This window comes from Onychomys torridus, chromosome 2 (assembly GCF_903995425.1).
Source record: "Onychomys torridus chromosome 2, mOncTor1.1, whole genome shotgun sequence".
Classification (NCBI taxonomy): domain Eukaryota; kingdom Metazoa; phylum Chordata; class Mammalia; order Rodentia; family Cricetidae; genus Onychomys; species Onychomys torridus.
Window position 1 is genome coordinate 163,755,361 of NC_050444.1, and position 16,259 is coordinate 163,771,619.

General features: G+C 49.6%; 1 protein-coding gene across 1 annotated transcript in view; it reads left to right on the top strand.

Moving 5' to 3' along the window:
• The window catches only part of Acot7 (acyl-CoA thioesterase 7), an 84,408-nt gene that overhangs the window by 34,796 nt on the left and 33,353 nt on the right, over positions 1 to 16,259 (top strand). The window contains exons 3-4 of the mRNA XM_036178643.1: positions 6,471 to 6,585; positions 15,248 to 15,334. Coding sequence (XP_036034536.1) covers positions 6,471 to 6,585; positions 15,248 to 15,334 — 202 coding nt within the window. The remainder of the gene's footprint in view (positions 1 to 6,470; positions 6,586 to 15,247; positions 15,335 to 16,259) is intronic.

The following is a 16,259-nucleotide window of genomic DNA, read 5'->3' on the forward strand; positions in this document are numbered from 1 at the left end:
GGGTGGGCAAGGAGGGGCCTAATGAATCTTGTTAATTTCAGGGACTTCCTGAAGCTACTTATGTTGTTTACCTCCCTGTTTAGTAAACTTCCTTGTAGGGTGGCATGTTTCAATGTCAGAGGAAACTTACACAACTGGCAAGCCCAGTGGATGCTGTATTAGAGACTCGTATCTGTGACCACTTCCCAAGTATACTGGCTGCCTTCCTGTACCAGGAAAGAGTATTGACACCTAGGGGCTTCTGCCTGTGGTGAAGATTTATGTAAAATGTGCCTTTAAGAAAGATGAACTGGGAGCCAGGCATGGTGGTGCACGCCTTTAATCCCAGCACTCGGGAGGTAGAGGCAGGTGGATCTCTGTGAGTTCGAGGCCAGCCTGGTCTACAGAGTGAGTTCCAGGATAGGCTACAAAGCTAAATTGGGGTGGGGGGGCGGGATGAACTGCGAGTTAGGATGGGCCTGCCCTCTGCTTGCAGACCTACCAACTAGAGATGGGCAGCATTGACACCCACAGGCCTTGTTCCTTTTGGGTGTCTTCTCGTCTTCATTGGGCTTAACAGGTACATGAGGCTTCCTATGGGTGAGACAGTTCTTCATCTGTTCTCTTTCCACTGGATCTGAGTAACTTGGGCCAGTGGAGACTTACTCCTCATCATCACTCAGGGGTGCTCCCAAAACTGGCTTTTTTAATCTCTCCCATCATTGCTCAGTGGCCAACTGGGCTTGGGTAGCAGGTCAAGGTGCAGTTGGATACATCTGTGATTTGACATACCCTTTCTTTCCCCTGCTCTGTAGCCTCAGCATCCTCCGGTCTCAGCACTGCTCCCTCCCACCCAACAATGTGCTAGCAGTCTGGTATGCACCACTACACCTAGCTACTCTTTTATTTTTATTTTTTGTTATTGCTATTTATTTAGTAAGGGTGTTGTGGACTGGAAGGCTTGAGACAGGATCTCATAGCCCAGGCTGACATATAGAAATTGTTGTCTGGCCCAGGATGACTTGAACTCCTGATCGTTCTGCCTACACATCCCAAGTGCTGTGATTGTAGGAGCTACCATACACAGCTTTATTTAGTTTTTTTGAGACAGGGCCTTACTCTATAGCCCATGTTAGCCTATAACTTTCCATGAAAGTTAAGCTGACCTCAATCTTGCCTTCCTCCTGAGTGTCAGGATCACAGGCATGTTCCACCACAGTTTGACTAAGCTGGGGATTTTTAAAAATGATTTATTTATGTTTCTTTTATGTGCATTGGTGTTTTGCCTGAGTATATGTCTGTGTGAGGGTGTCGGATCCCCTGGAACTAGAGTTACAGACAGTTGCAAACTGCCATGTTGGTGCTGGGAATTGAACCTAGGTCCTGCAGAAGAGCAGGCAGTGCTCTTAACCACTGAGTCACTTCTCTAGCCCCAAGTCTGGGGTTTTTGTTGTTGTTTTTAAGTCTAAGTATTTTTAAGAACACTCTGGTGGCAGAACCTCCCTGCTTCTGAGAAAGGCCAGCTCAGCCTTGGCCTGGCTGTGCTGTTGCCAGCTGTGCTAAGCAGGTCTCTCTCCCTGTGAGCAAAGCAAAGGAAATTGGTCCACAGTCCTGTCTGTGTCACTGTTCTGACACTGCTGTGACAAAGTGGTTTAAAAACTGAAGAAGAGCTGGGTGGTACTGGCGCTCACCTTTAATCCCAGTACTAGGGAGGCAGAGGCAGGGGTAGGCTGATCTCTGTGAGTTCAAGGCCAGTCTGGTCTACAGAGTGATTTCCAGGACACAGAGGAACCTTATCTCTAAACACCCACCTCAAAAAAAAAAAAAAAAAAGGTAAAAATAAAAACTAAAGAAGGCCAGGCATGGTGGCACATGCTTTTAATCCTAGCACTTGAGAAACAGAGGCAGGTAGATCTCAGTGAATTCAAGGCCAACCTGGTTCACATAGAGAGTTCTAGGACAACTGGGGCTATTTAGAGAGACCCTGTCTCAAAAATGAAATAAAATAAAAATTTAGAACTATAGAAGATTATTTTTTTTCACAGGTCTGTGTGGTGATATTGTGTTCCCCAAAATATTGTGCACCCTAATTAACTTATCTGGGGTCAGAGAAAAGAACAGCTACTAGATACAGAGGCTAGAAAATGCTATCACTCACACCTTTAATCCTAGCATTCCAGAGGCAGAGATCCATTTGGATCTCTGTGAGTTCAAAGCCACACTGTAAACAGCCAGGCATGGTGACATACACCTTTAATCCCAGGAAGTGATGGCAGGAAGCAGAAAGGTATATAAGGCGTGAGGACGAGGAACTAGAGGCTGGTTAAGCTTTTAGGCTTTGGAGCAGCAGTTCAGCTGAGATTCATTCTGGATGAGGATTCAGAGGCTTCCAGCCTGAGGAAACAGGATCAGCTGAGGAATTGGCGAGATGAGGTTAGCTGTGACCTGTTCTGTCTCTCTGATCTTCCAGCATTCACCCCAATACCTGGCTTCAGGTTTGATTTTATTAATAAGACCTTCTAACAATTTGTGCTACAGGTCTGAATGTCAAGCCCCAAATTCATGTGCGGCTAGGGCCGAATGCGCCATGGAGCTCCAGAGGAAGTTTCCATGTCCTGTTCTAGCTCCTCGTGGTGCAGGCCTAGGGTTGTATCACCCAGTCTCTGCCCATCTTTCTCACCTTCTCTTTGATCGTGTCTTAGAAACCATACAGAGGCTTAGGACTTAGGGCTGCCCCACTCCAACTGCATTTACAAAATCCATTTCCAGAACTGTCCCCACTGAGGTTCCAAGGTTCTCTTTTACACCCTGTTTCACCCTGGGTGTGCTCCTCAGCCGGCACCCACTCTCCCTTGTGCCTCGCTTCCTTCCACCCTCCTGGGCCGGGCTTCTCTGCTAGCTTCTTGCTTGGGCTGCTGCCTGCGGCTCAGACTTGTGGCAGTTACTGCATGGTAACAGCCACAAGAGTGCACACGTGCACTCTCGCCTTGTCCTTGGAGTCAAAGGTAAAGTGCAGTGCCTGAGCCTGGTCCCACAGGGGTTGTCGATGCTCTGTCTCTCTAGCTGTCCTGTGTGGCTGTGATCCTCTGTGTTGTAGCCTCCAGAGATTGCTAGACTAAGCACATGACTGCTTTTACACACATCAGGGCCCTAAAGGCTGGAGCCACTCAGCCTCCAGCCAGTTGCATGGGTGATCCAGGAAGTCCTCACCACAGGGACTGGCCCTCTGCACACTCTTATGCAGTCACGAGTGCCCACCATGTGCCGAAGGAGTCCTGCAGCCTTTTCATTTGCTTTGTGTGTTGGGGTTGATGACACATAAGTACTAGTTGGGCTTCACAGAGGCGTGTGTTGAAACTGGGCCACCAGGCTGAGGCCAAGGAGCTGAGGAAGGAAGCACACCAGCCCCAGCTGCAGCAGCTGCTGGGGTGATCCGGATTCTTCCCACAGATGCCAAGTGTGCAGAGTGGGACCTGTCAATTCCTTGGGGGTGTAGGCCCCAGTATGCCCTGGCAGGGCCCAGCAGAGACCTGTCCTGACCCTGGAAATCATGGCTTCCTTCCTTGTTCTTGGAGATGTATGTACTTGGAGCTTGAGCTCCGGCTTCAGATGTCATGAGCATCCTCCTACCAACTTTTCACAAATAACATTCATTCAAGAAAGTGTGCGGCTGTCTGTAGCTATGTGTAGTGTACACACACACACACACACACACACACACACACACACACATTAGTTAGTTAGTTACCAGGTGTGGCTGCTCACTGTGGTCACTGTCACTTTAGAGTGTGACTTGTCTCCTTGTCCCACCTTCTTCCTCAGTCTGTCAGAGTACAGCATTCCCTATGGCCATTAAAAGAAGCCAGCAGCTTCTTGTGCTGGGAGGCCCCTGGTAGTGAACATACCAGCTTTTCTGAAGTGTTTTGGTGTGCTTCCTTTAGGAGGCCCACAGGTCTGAGGGTTTGAACTGAGCTGTCTGCTCCTTTGATTCAGCCGGGTCTGATAGGCCCTTGGGGTAGGGTGAAGGGTCAGCCTTACATTAGAATGTGCTAGCAGTTTGCCAACATGTGAGGAAGCTGGGCTTCTCTCTCTGTGAGGCTTAGGTCCAGGACTAGGCCCTCAGGCTCCATGCATCCCTGCATAGGTCAGACAAACCTACAGGCACCGTGAGGGTTTGAGATGCAGTTATGTGTGTGTGGGGGGGGGTTGGGTGGAGACTTATTAAGCAGCAATTTTTCCTCTTTATTTTTGTTTATTTTGCTTTTTAAGTTGTGCGTGTTATTTTGTATGTATGTGGGCACGAACATGCATGCCACAGCATGATTGTAGGGCTAGAGGAGAAGCTGCAGGAGTCAGCCCTCTTTTTATATATACCATGTAGGTCCAGGGACCAGACTCAGGTTGTCAGGCCTGGCAGCAAGTGCCTTTACCTGCTGAGCCGTTCTCTGCCTTCTTGTTTTTGTTTTGTAAGGTAAGATCATGTTCTATAGCCCTGGCTGGCTTTGAACTTGAACAGTCTTCCTGTCTCAGTCTCCTAGGTGCTGAGATTACAGTTGTCATACCTTTGTGCTTGGCTTAAAAGTTTGTTTTTTGAGATTTTATTTTTATTTTTTGTGTGTGGATGTTTGCCTGAATGTGTGTCAATGCACCACATATGAGCAGTTCCCAGTGTAGGCCAGAAGAGGGTGTGGGATCACCTGGGACTGGAGTTACAGATGTATATGGGTCCTCTGCAAGAGCAGCCAGTGCTCCTAACCACTGAGCCATCTCTCTAGCCAGTGCTTGGCTTTGTTGTGGTGGTGGTGTTGTGGAGGGAACCCAGCACCTTGTGCACTGAGCTACAGCACCATCTCCTCTAAAGTCTCTGGAGGGCATTTTTGAGGATGTTGGAGTCTAGCCATTAGTTCTGGGTGATGAGCCAAACACAGGTAGATGCTGTTCTCACCATCGAATGCTAGGCATGAGCACGAGGAACTACTCAGCTCGTGGAGGGGAGGTTGAGTACCTCCTGCGGTGTCAAAGGCTCCTTGCAGTGGGACTTGGCTTTTTTCCTTTGAGCAAACCTCTCATCTCCCTCCTTGGCCTACTTTGAAGAAGCATACTCCAGTTGAAGGGGATGGGAATCCCTAGAATCCTGCTCAGCTGCTCAGCCAAGCCTGAAGCAAGAGCATGTCTTTAGAAAGGAGGTCTAAAGCTGGCATCTGATGTGAATTTATGGTCAGAGAGGCTTTGACAGGTAGAGAGGAGCCAGAGGGCTTGGCCAGAAATACAGGCTGAGTGAGGAAGCAGAGGTGAGGCATTCTGGAGAATGCTAGGCAGTGGTCAGCATGGAGGGCTGGGTTGAGGGGAGAATGGTCTGCCTCTGGTGGCTCAGTACAGGGGGGTTTCTGAGGGCAGGTAGACAAGAGACTTGGTAACTACCTAAGGCAAGCACCCAGGACTCCTAGGATCCCAGGGAGGAAGTGAGGCAGTGTGCTGTGTCCCCTTTATGGGCCAGGAAATGTTGAATGACTTGTTGATGTTGCAGTGAAAAGCCCATATCCTCATCATTCTCAGCTTGTGGAACAGATTTTATTTTTATTTATATTTGTTTGTTCATGTATTTTGGGACAGGGTTTCTCTGTGTAGCCCTGACTGTCCTGAAACTCACTCTGAGAACCAGGCTGGTCTCTAACTCTGAGATCCACCCGTGTCTGCTTCCTGAATGCTGGGATTAAAGGCATGCAGTATAGTAGATTTTATGTTCACACTTCCTGGACCAAAACGTCTATGATCCGTCAGGAGTGCCTTGTGGGTGGTTTCATCCTTGACTTCCAGGCTGTGCAAAGGTACTGCCTACTGATTGGCTGGTCGTTAGCAGAGATGGCAGGAGGTTGCACTTGTGATAGAATGTAGTCAAGAGTCATCAGAATGGTGTCATTGTAACAGCAGAGAGGGCCATTGCTAAATGACTGTCAGTCACATGGACTGTGTCACAGTCAAATAATGAAGCAGAGTTGTTCCAGCTCTTATGTCCAGTGGTAGTGCTTTTTTTTCCCTTCAAGACAGGGTTTTCTCTGTGTAGCCTTGGAGCCTGTCCTGGATCTCACTCTGTAGACCAGGCTGGCCTCGAACTCACAGAGATCCACCTTCCTCCACTTCCTGAGTGCTGGGATTAAAGGCATGCGCCACCCACCCCCACCCCTACCCCCAGCCCCACCCCCACCCCCACCCCCAGCCCCACCCCCACCCCCGGCCAGTGATAGGACTTTTTATATATCCACAGATGTACAGAGATCTAGCCTTGACATCTACCAGGTTGTCTCTGGTGAAAGGGCACACCATGAAACTATCATCTGTCTTGTATTCTTATTATGTAGCAGTCATGTCATCAGAAGAAAAGGGGCAGTTCCTGTTACAGAATGATGGAAAGGAGACCTGGAACCCCAAGGGTATGGAGGAAGGCTGTGTTCCCACCTCACCTGACCCTCTATCTGGCTTCCTTTCTACAGTATTCACGGCAGGAGCTGGAGGAAGAGGGTCGGAAACGCTATGAAGCCCAGAAGCTGGAGCGCATGGAGACCAAGTGGAGGAACGGGGACATTGTCCAGCCTGTCCTGAACCCAGGTGAGAGCAGGTTGGGGCTGGGGAGGGGGAGGAACGGGGACATTGTCCAGCCTGTCCTGAACCCAGGTGGAAACAGGCTGGGGAAAGGGTCGGGAAGGCTGATACCTGGGTAGATGCCATTCCTGGGGGGCGAGGGGGGTGTTCACCAGTATTCTTTCACTCTCCTCTGGGCTCTTGGGAGTTGAGTTCTCTCCTGGAGTCAGGCTTTGTCCATTTGTCCACAGCTGGCAGGGACAGGTGGCGTTAGCAGCCCCTTCCAGTCTCAGCAGAGTGCTGCTGGCTCATGTAGAGCATTTGCTTTGTTGACACTCGTGAGTTTGCTTAGGAGCTTGTTTTTGAGCAAATGTCCAGATCAGTAACAAAAAGGTCTAGGGTCAGGAGATGTTCGCAGATTTAAGTGACATTTCTTTTCAGGCTCCCATAGGTAGACATTTGCCTCTGTGTAGCTCTGTCGTCCTCACCACGCCAGTGACAACTTCAGCTCTCCTTGTGGGATTGTTCTTTCCCTTCCGCTGTCCCCTACCAGGCTGGTATGTGTTTTCATGCAGTGTTTGTCCAAAAACTAAACAGGGCCTCCCCAGGTTCCTCAGTGACAGCCAGGGCAGGCGTCTTGGCATGTCTGACTCTTCAGGAACTTGGTGAGGGGTTGTGTGGACCCACCTTTAGAGGGAGGTTTTCCTGGTGATGCTTGTGACTCCTTGCACGCCTGCACATACAGTCGCCACAGTTTAATAGTGCTCAGAGAATAGTTTCTTTCTAAAATGTACTAGGAGCTTCTCCATCCTGCTGGAAACAGCCTAGACTCATTGTAATACTGGTGATTCTGGGCTGGGTTCCTTAATGTCGCTGAGCAGAGGGCTTCCTGGTCTTCAGTGCCTCAGCCCCCCCCCCCAACCCCCAGGGTGGGGGAGTGGGGGTGGAAGTTTGTCTCTTGGCTCTCTCCGTCCCTGTTGCCTGAGCATACTCTGGCACTGGGGTGAAGTGGCCCTGCTGTGCACAGGGGCTTCAGCCAGTGTCTACCTGAGTGTCTAGCAATTTGCCTGTCATCCATCCATCCTCCTTCCGCAGCTCCTCCAAACTGAAACTCTCATGGTCTGAGGCCAATGGGGTATGCAGCTTATAAAACCTTTACTGTTTGTTGGGCTATTTTTCCTACATCTGCTTTTAACAAAAAAGAAAGGGGGCGGGGGGGGGGGCGCCCGGGAGGGGAGGGGCAGTGTGCGTGATGACTGAACTGGGCATGGTGGTCCACTGTTGGCTGATTGTGACTGAAATTGGCATGTGAACTCGGGGCTTTCTGGTGGAGTTTTACGATCTGTTTTTCTGTGTCTTGTAAAATACATCTCCCTCAGTTGATTGGATTTGAGGTGCAGCTCTGAACAGGAGTCACATGCCCAATCGTTACTCTTTTTTTTTTTCCCCCCTTGGGTAGTGAGGATTGAATCCAGAGCCTCATACAAGCTAGGCAAGTGTTCTGCCATCAAGCCCTCCTCACAGTCTCTGATAACTGTGTTTCTGATTTCATTTCCTGGCAGAACCATCCCTGTTCTCTTGGGTCCCCTGTGCCTGTCCTTCTGCCTGGGTGAGTGGGCTGATGGGGTGCTGTGTCCACAAAGAGTAGTGTGGACAAGGTTTGTGTCTTTCCAAAATGTAGCTGTGTGCCATCTTTGCTGGGAGGTAGATAGGAACACACATCTCACTCCAGAGAGAGCACCAACAGTGGAAGAAAGGAGAGAGTGTCTCCAGGTGTCGCTTGGTGAGCCAGTTAGTTTGACTGAAGTTGCTTCCAGGAATGTAGGTGATGATTGGTGGTTTTCAGGAGTATTAACAGCTATACTCCTCTCTCTCTGCAATTGTTGTATACCCTGGCAGGAAGGGGCTACACACCACCTCGTGAAAAGTCTTGTGAATTCCCTCCCCCTTCACTAGGGAACTTTGTGGCCAGGGTCTAATGTGGGTAATGGGGCTGCTTTACTTATATGCCGTGGCCATGTCATTCTTGGAGGACAGAGCTCTACAATGTAGCATTCATGTTTCCCTTCTCCATCACCTCCTGTTGGCCTCACCCCTAATCGCTTGTGCAGCTAGAACCTGGGCTCAGACAGTGTTGCCTAGCAACCTCTGGGCCACCTGTCTTTAGGTAGGTGTCCTTAGGGAGTCTGGTACTTCTTTAGAAGGCAGCTTACTGTATTGTTTTCTTTGTCCCACAAGAGACAGGTTACTTTTGAGCTGCCAGGTTCATGGCCATCAGCTGCCTAGCTTTAACACTGGTGACTCAGACCACAAGACCCTGTTTCTAGGTCTGTTGGGTTTATGATGCAATCAGCATTACCTCAGACATGGCCAAGTGCTGTCTTCACATGTGCTTCAAATAGTGTTCACTTCCAGGCTACCTCAGGCAGAGCAGCGGGGAGCCTTGGCAGGCCAACAAGCTCCTGGTCCTGGAATGAGATCTGCCTTCCAGGGTCAGCAGAACCAGGCAGGGCTGCCTAGAGCCACCCCCTGGAGAGCAAAGGCAGGCCAGCCTGGCTTTTGGACCCAGTCCTGAATCTGAAGTGTCTCTCGGATGTTTGTGACCATCCGGCTTGGCCATGATCCTGGTTCCTTCAACACTAGTCTTGGGGGAATTTGGTATGTGAAGACAGGGAGGGAAGGTTCTGGAGTTTGCTTGGCTTTCTATCCCAGTTCTCTGGGCATCTAATCCTCACTTTCCTTGGTGGAAACAGACAAGGCAACCATTGAGCTGTAGGCTTGTAGGATGAAAGGGCACTGGATGTACATGGAGCAAGGAAGGACTCCTGGCAGATGGGTGGGCTCTGAGAAGGGAGTGTGTCTAGATCCTATGAAGCCTTGCCAGGCGCGTCCCTGGGAGCTTCACTAGGGGTCCCCACATGGTTTGGAAACTTCAGGTTTAAAGGTTAGGGTCATAGTAACTGCTGCAGCAGGTAAACCCAGCATGTTAGTGCATAAATTGGGGTGCAGATCTTGCTTAGGCAGACTTGAAACTGGGTTCCCCTGAGGGTGGTTCTCCTCCAAATGGTGGAGACTGGGGGACGCAGGCCCCTTGTTCCTGTAGTTTTGTCATCTGTTTGATAAAATTGAATATACTTATCATATACAATTTAATACTGTCAGTGTGTGTGTGTGTGATGTCTTCCCTTGGCATCCATGGGAGGGTTTCCAGAGTCCAAGGATGCATAAAATCTTATGTATAAAATGGAGTGAGGCTTGCATATAGCCTCACACACTGTACCTAACACATGGAGCCCACACACACACCCTCCTGTGTACGTTAATTCTTTGAATTATTTATAATACCTAACATAATGTAAATGCTATTAAATAGTAGTGATTAACCTGTAGTTTTTAAGAAACAATGACAAAAACCTCTCTACATATGTACACACGGACACCCTCCCCTCCTCCCAATTCTTTTCAGACAGGGTCTCACTGTAACTCAGGCAGGCCTTGGACTTAGCAGCCTTCTGCTGCAGCCTCCTGAGTGCCGGGGTCACAGATGTGCATGGCTGCTTGTGCTGCAAGTGTTTTTTGGTTTTTCAGAGACAGGGTTTCTCTGTGTAGACCTGGTCATCCTGGAGCTCACTCTGTAGACCAGGCTGGTCTCAAACTCAGAGATCCGCCTGCCTCTGCCTCCTGAGTGCTGGGATCACAGGTGTGTGCCACCACCACCCGGCTGTTGCAAGTATATTTGATTGGAAGTTGGTTGACTCCATAGATATAGAAGGCTGTCTGACTACTGTGGAAGCTCGTTGAACTGTTACCATTCACCACCACTCAACAAATGGCTTTGAAGATCCTCTTGGAAGAGTCATTGCACAGGGCTCACATTCCAGATGTTGGATAGGTCAGGTCTAGAAGCAGCCCACAGCTCTTCTGAGACTCATGTGTAGTGGGGCCATCCCTCTTACCCCACAATGAAGCTAGGCAGGCATGGTCCTCTGTATGTGTATGTTTGTGGGACAGGGAGAGAACAGGCCTGACAGTCAGTTGGCTCTGCTTGTCCTGTCTTCTCCCAACATCTCCATCTCAGTGTCTTTGCACATGGAGAAACCTTATCTCAAGGGCAGTCGTGAGGTCCTGTCCAGCCTTGGTGTGTGTAGTCCTTTCCATGGTGTTGACATCTCATGGTCCTATATCTGATGCACATGGGTTGATTATGGTTGATGAGGGAGCAGAAGACTGGGAACAGCACAATGACAGGCACCTGATCCCCACTGGGCCACCCAGTGATAAACCCCCCAGTATATCAGGCCAAGGCCATTGGATAGCCTTAATTGGATTCTCTTTCTTCTCTTGGGTATTCCAAGCTGCCACTGCTAACTGGAAGCTTCTTCCTTGTTCGTTATTGACACTGGCACCATTCACAGTGGACACAGGGAAATGGGGCTCACCACCCACCTGCTTGTCTGCATGTGAGATTCAGAAATGACTGTAAGACTGGACCAGACAGAGCTTCTTCAGTCCCCCTGTGGATCTGGTCACTTCTAGCCAGTTCCTAGGACGGTGACCACACCCACAGTTCTCTCCAGGCTTACTTTCCAAGCCTGTGCATTTTATCCTTCCTCACCCGCTCCACTATTCCTCTGTGGACAGATGTGGATGAGAAAGCCGCATTATCTCAGGGCTCTTGATTCAGAGCTGAGCCCTGACAGGCTTTTGCTCCCAAGTTCCCCTCAGCCTCAGGTCTGGAGGCAGAAGGTGTATCTGGTCTTTGTCCCACGTCTCTGAACTCAGCTCACTCTGGGTTCTGCTGACAAACTGGCTGCTTCTTTCTGGAGCTTGTGTCTTTCCTGGTCTGCCTGCTCAAGAACAACGAAAGCAAAGGTCCCCATGACCCTGGCTCTATTCAGCACCATAACTCAGTGGGCATTTAATTTAGACATGCCTTATGCCCTGCCTTAACTCAGTGGGCATACAGTTTAGACATGTGTGCCCTGCCGTAACTCAGTAGGCATGCAGTTTAGACATGTTTGCCTTGCCTTAACTCAGTGGACATACAAGTTAGACATGTGTGCCCTGCCTTAACTCAGGAGGCATGTAATATAAACATGTATGCCCTGCCTTAACACAGTGGGCATACAATTTGGACATGTGTGCCCTGCCTTAACTCAGTGGGCATGTAATTTAAATATGTATGTCCTGCCTTAACTCAGTGGGCATACAATTTAGACATGTGTGCCCTGCCTTTCATGCTGGCAAGATGGTATTATCCCCCTTGGACTCTGAAAAAAAAAAAAGGCTCTTTGGGCAGCACCTCATTGGCATCTGTATTCAAGGCATTCCCATTTCTGTGGATGTATTTGCTCACAGCAGACTCCTTTCACATGTTCCCTGTGTCACTTAAAATGTAGAATGTGGGGGGACACGGGAGTGGCTGTGTTGGACTCACTGCCTAGAGAAGGAAGCACTCACCCCAGGAGCTATGAACCAGTAGAAGGAAAATAGACACCAGCTGATCCCACAGAACCCCGGGGAGTTAGCTAATGGCCAAATGGAGGAGGAAACCAGAGAGGCACTGGTGCTCCTGTCCATTGAAAGCTCCTGCTCCTAAGAGTGTTCTCCGACAGGATAGCACAACAGTATGGTGTCCCTGACCGGGTACTCTAGTCACCTCCCATTGCTGTGTGAACAGTCAGTTTTCAATGTGAGAAAGAAGGGAGCCAGGCAGTGGCGTGGGTGGTAGAGAGCTTGTTTAGCATAGTTAAGGTTCTAGGTTCGATTCCCAGTACCACATAGGTTGAACATAGTGGTTCCCACCTCTTATACAATCAGAAGCCCAACATCACAGATACAGACTGAGTTGGAGACCAGCCTGGGACACATAAGACCTGCTATCAAAAGGAATAAAAACAAGCTGGGTGTGGTGAGTCCACATAGTGAGTTCTAGCCCATTCAGGGTATACCGTGAGACATAAGCATAAAATAAAATAAAACAATCATGAGAAAGATTTTTTGCAAAAGAATTTGTGTGTGTGTGTGTGTGTGTGTGCGCGTGCGTGCATGTCTGTGTATATGTGTATACTCATGTGCCTATGAAAAGGCACAGGCATGTCATCTTGAGCCTATGAAAGTCAGAGTATAACTTGTTGGAGTCAGTTTTCTCCTTCAATCATGTGGATCCAGGAATTGATTTCAGGTAGGTGAAGTTGATTGCAAGGACCTTTACATTGAGCTGTACTATTGAGTTGGTCATGTGAGAAAGATTTTGTTTTGTTTTGTTTTTTTGAGACAATATTTCTCTGTGTAGCCCTGGCTGTCCTGGAACTTGCTTTGTAGACGAGGCTGGCCTTGAACTCAGAGATCTTCCTGCCTCTGCCTCTTCCTCCCAAGTGCTGGCATAAAAGATGTGTGCCACTACCGCCTGACCAAGAAAGGTTTTTGTATGCAATTTTCAATTTGTTCTTGTGTATAAGGGAATCGAATCTGGGCCTTGTGCATGCTGAGCAAGTATGCTGCCCCCAAGCTCTACCCCAGCATTAGGTTTGACGTTTAAAAATATCCCTTTGATGTTCACCACATGCAGGTCTCTTCGCTGGTAGAGCAGGTCTGAGATGGGCCAGACTGCAGGTTGTGGGTGTCCAGTCATGCCATTATGAGGGAACCAAGCAAGCAGAGGTGACAGAGTGAAGTGTTGGGAGCCTTGGCCTGCCTCCCTCTCAGACAGCCCAGAAGCTGCAGGGCCTTCAGGACTGTTGTGGGGGCTTGCTTTCCACCCAGCCCCCAGGCAGGGTCTTCAGGGCAGGTGTCAGTGTGGTGCTTCTCTCTCTCAGCAGAGGGCCTGGAAGGCTGTGGCTTCACTGCTCACTTCCCACTCCCAAATCAGCAGATCCCAGCGGAGCTGGGGAGGTGGGAGAAGAGTCAGGGTCCTGGCCTTCTGCCAGCTCAGACTAGTCTCCCATGTAGCCTTTCAAGGTGTAAGAAAGCTGCCCTGAGGCCCAGTGCCATCTGGGTACTCCTAGGTCCTGGGAGGTGACATTGAAGTGGCATAAGATAGATAAATAAGTCTCTCAGAGCCACAGGTCACCTCAGCTGACTGCAGTCTGCTGGCCGTTGGGGGCCATTCAGGGGTCCCTCACCTTTGTTGGTGACAAATGCAGGAGTAAAGGGCCTCACTTGTCACCTGACAGCCCCACACAGTGGCCAGTAATGAAGGGATCTTGAGAGTCACATGATCAGACACCATGACAAAACTTAGATTACCTTGCAGAGCCAGAGCAGACCTGATGTCCAAAAGGACCTCTTGCTTGAGGCTGTCTTAGGACTCCCACCTGCAGTGGTTCTGAGGACCTGTGCTCCTGGGTGAGTCTGAAATGAGAGCCTGTGCATTCTAAGCTGTCTCAGGCAAATGCTCCTGAGTTTAGAGTAAATATCTAAGCCGAGACCCCAGCTTTCTGGCTTCCTTGCTGATTGGCAGCTCAGTCACCTGGCTTTACTGTGAAGTCCAGATGGCTTGTGCTTGCTCAAAGCTACACAGGGCTTGCCTAGCGGGTAGACAGCAGACTGAGGTCCGTCGTCTGGAGGCTGACGTCCACAGTCACTGATAGCAGTGGTGTCCTAGCTTGTGGATGTTGGTCTCCCCATCCCTTCAAACGAGATCCCCTCATTTTCTCTTACAAGGATGCTGGCAGTGTTTGATTGGTTGCATCTTAATAAACTATTCTATAACGTAATCACCTCTTTAACGGTCCAACTCTATATAGTGTTGTGTTGGAAGGACATAGGAATTGTGGATGGACTCATTCATCTGGTAACAGGTAGGGCCATCCAAGTCAGCTGACACTTAGATAGACCTAGGTCTCTGGATTAGGACCATCCTTCATGCCACCAACTGTTTTGCTGCTGAGAAATATTGTTTAAGGCCAGATGAGGACAATACCTTTGGGACCTGACCTGTGCCTGTTACTTGGACCTGGTCCAGCAGTTCCTTCACCATCCAGGGCAGGGATGGATGCCTCTCACTGGTCCCAGCGTGGTCTGAATGAGGGCTTCTCCAGGACCCAAGGCTTTGGGCAGGATGTGTGTGCAAATCGGGTTGGATCCACCTGTGGCTCTGACTCTACCTGCTGAGGAGAGGGAGGCTGGAGGAATGGCATCTGCCCCCAGGGACAGGATTTGTGTCCTGTTGTAAGTGAAGCCTTTCCCAAATAGTTGGCAGCAGCGCTGAGTGACTGGGGCTGTCCTGCGGTCTCCTGTCCTTGGAAGGTTTGCACTGATAGAGTTGTGCATGGGGGAGGGCTGCTCCGAGGGAAGCCAGCTCGGTCACTGTCAAGGCTGAGACCTCCTGGGCCGATTCAGGAAGTACAGAAACACTCCTTGCTTTTTGTGTTTTTGGAATGGAAAGTTAGCTGGATGGTGACATTCTGTGGAGGATCAGAGATAAGTCTGGAATCCTCTAGCTGAGGGATGTAATGACTGCCGTGGACAGGGTCTAGTGGGCACCACCATACCCAGAGTGCACTGTGACTCATTGATAGAGGCCCCTTAGTACTGCCTGAGACCTCCATTATCTCAGAGAAACCTGCCTAAGTGACTGCAGGTAGACATTTCTGGTGACAGAATGCTGGACAGTGGTGGCCCTGCCGCTGCTGGGCTGTGGAGACCCATCTGTGTAACAACTGATCTCTCTCCTGTGCTTTTCTAGAACCGAACACAGTGAGCTACAGCCAGTCCAGCTTGATCCACCTGGTGGGGCCCTCGGACTGCACTCTTCATGGCTTCGTGCACGGAGGTAGGGATAAAGTTGCTTTGGCCACTGTTCCATCCCCTTCCAGGGCATCATCCCCAGGAGGCCCCTCCCCTGCCTGCTCTGAGCATCCCCTGGGAAGCCCTTCCCTTGCCTACTTCCCCTGCCTGCCCTGAGCATCCCCCAGGAGGCCGTGCTGCTTACTGACCTAGTTTAGACTTTCATGTCTGGTGAAGTATAAATTTAAACTTTTAAGAGGTTGCATAAGAAATTACTGAAATACCATTGGTGTCTGTTTTTAAAACTGGAAATGAAAGTTGGATGGATGAGGACATCCCAGCAAAGGGTCACATGGAATCCAGGGACCTCAGAGCTATGTGGTGTCAAGGGTTGGCCTTGCAGAGTCTGGGAGAATACCCTGTAACCCACTGTCACTTGTTATTTAAAAATGTTCTTCCAGATGATCGCTTTACTGTTTTCAGTTATTGGAGATCTTACCTCTAACGCCGTAGGCCTTAAAGGTCCTCGCCGGGCTCCTCTGACTGTGCCATGGAGGATTGGCCCTTGGCTCATGGAGGACAATTTTTACTTTAGTAATGTACAATTATTTCTTTGTTATATAAAACAAATATAAGGAACACATCAGTTGCACAAATGGATATTGTCATTCTGGATGAGAGTAAAGTAAACTGTAAAAATGAGTTGAGGGCTGGAGAGGTGGCTCAGGAGGTGAGAGCGCTTATTTGCAGACATGAGGTGGAGATGTGTGGATTCCCAGTGCGTCAAGAGGCTGAAATGGGACGATTACTCAAGGCCAGGAACTGGAGACCAGCCTGGGCAGCAGCGAGACCATGGTTCCAAAACAGCCATAAATGGATCTGATTTAAAGAGACGTGCCAGGCAGACGCAGTGAAGCCCTGCAGATGACAGCAGGAGTTGGGAGGTGACACGTGGTGTCAATGTTTGGGTA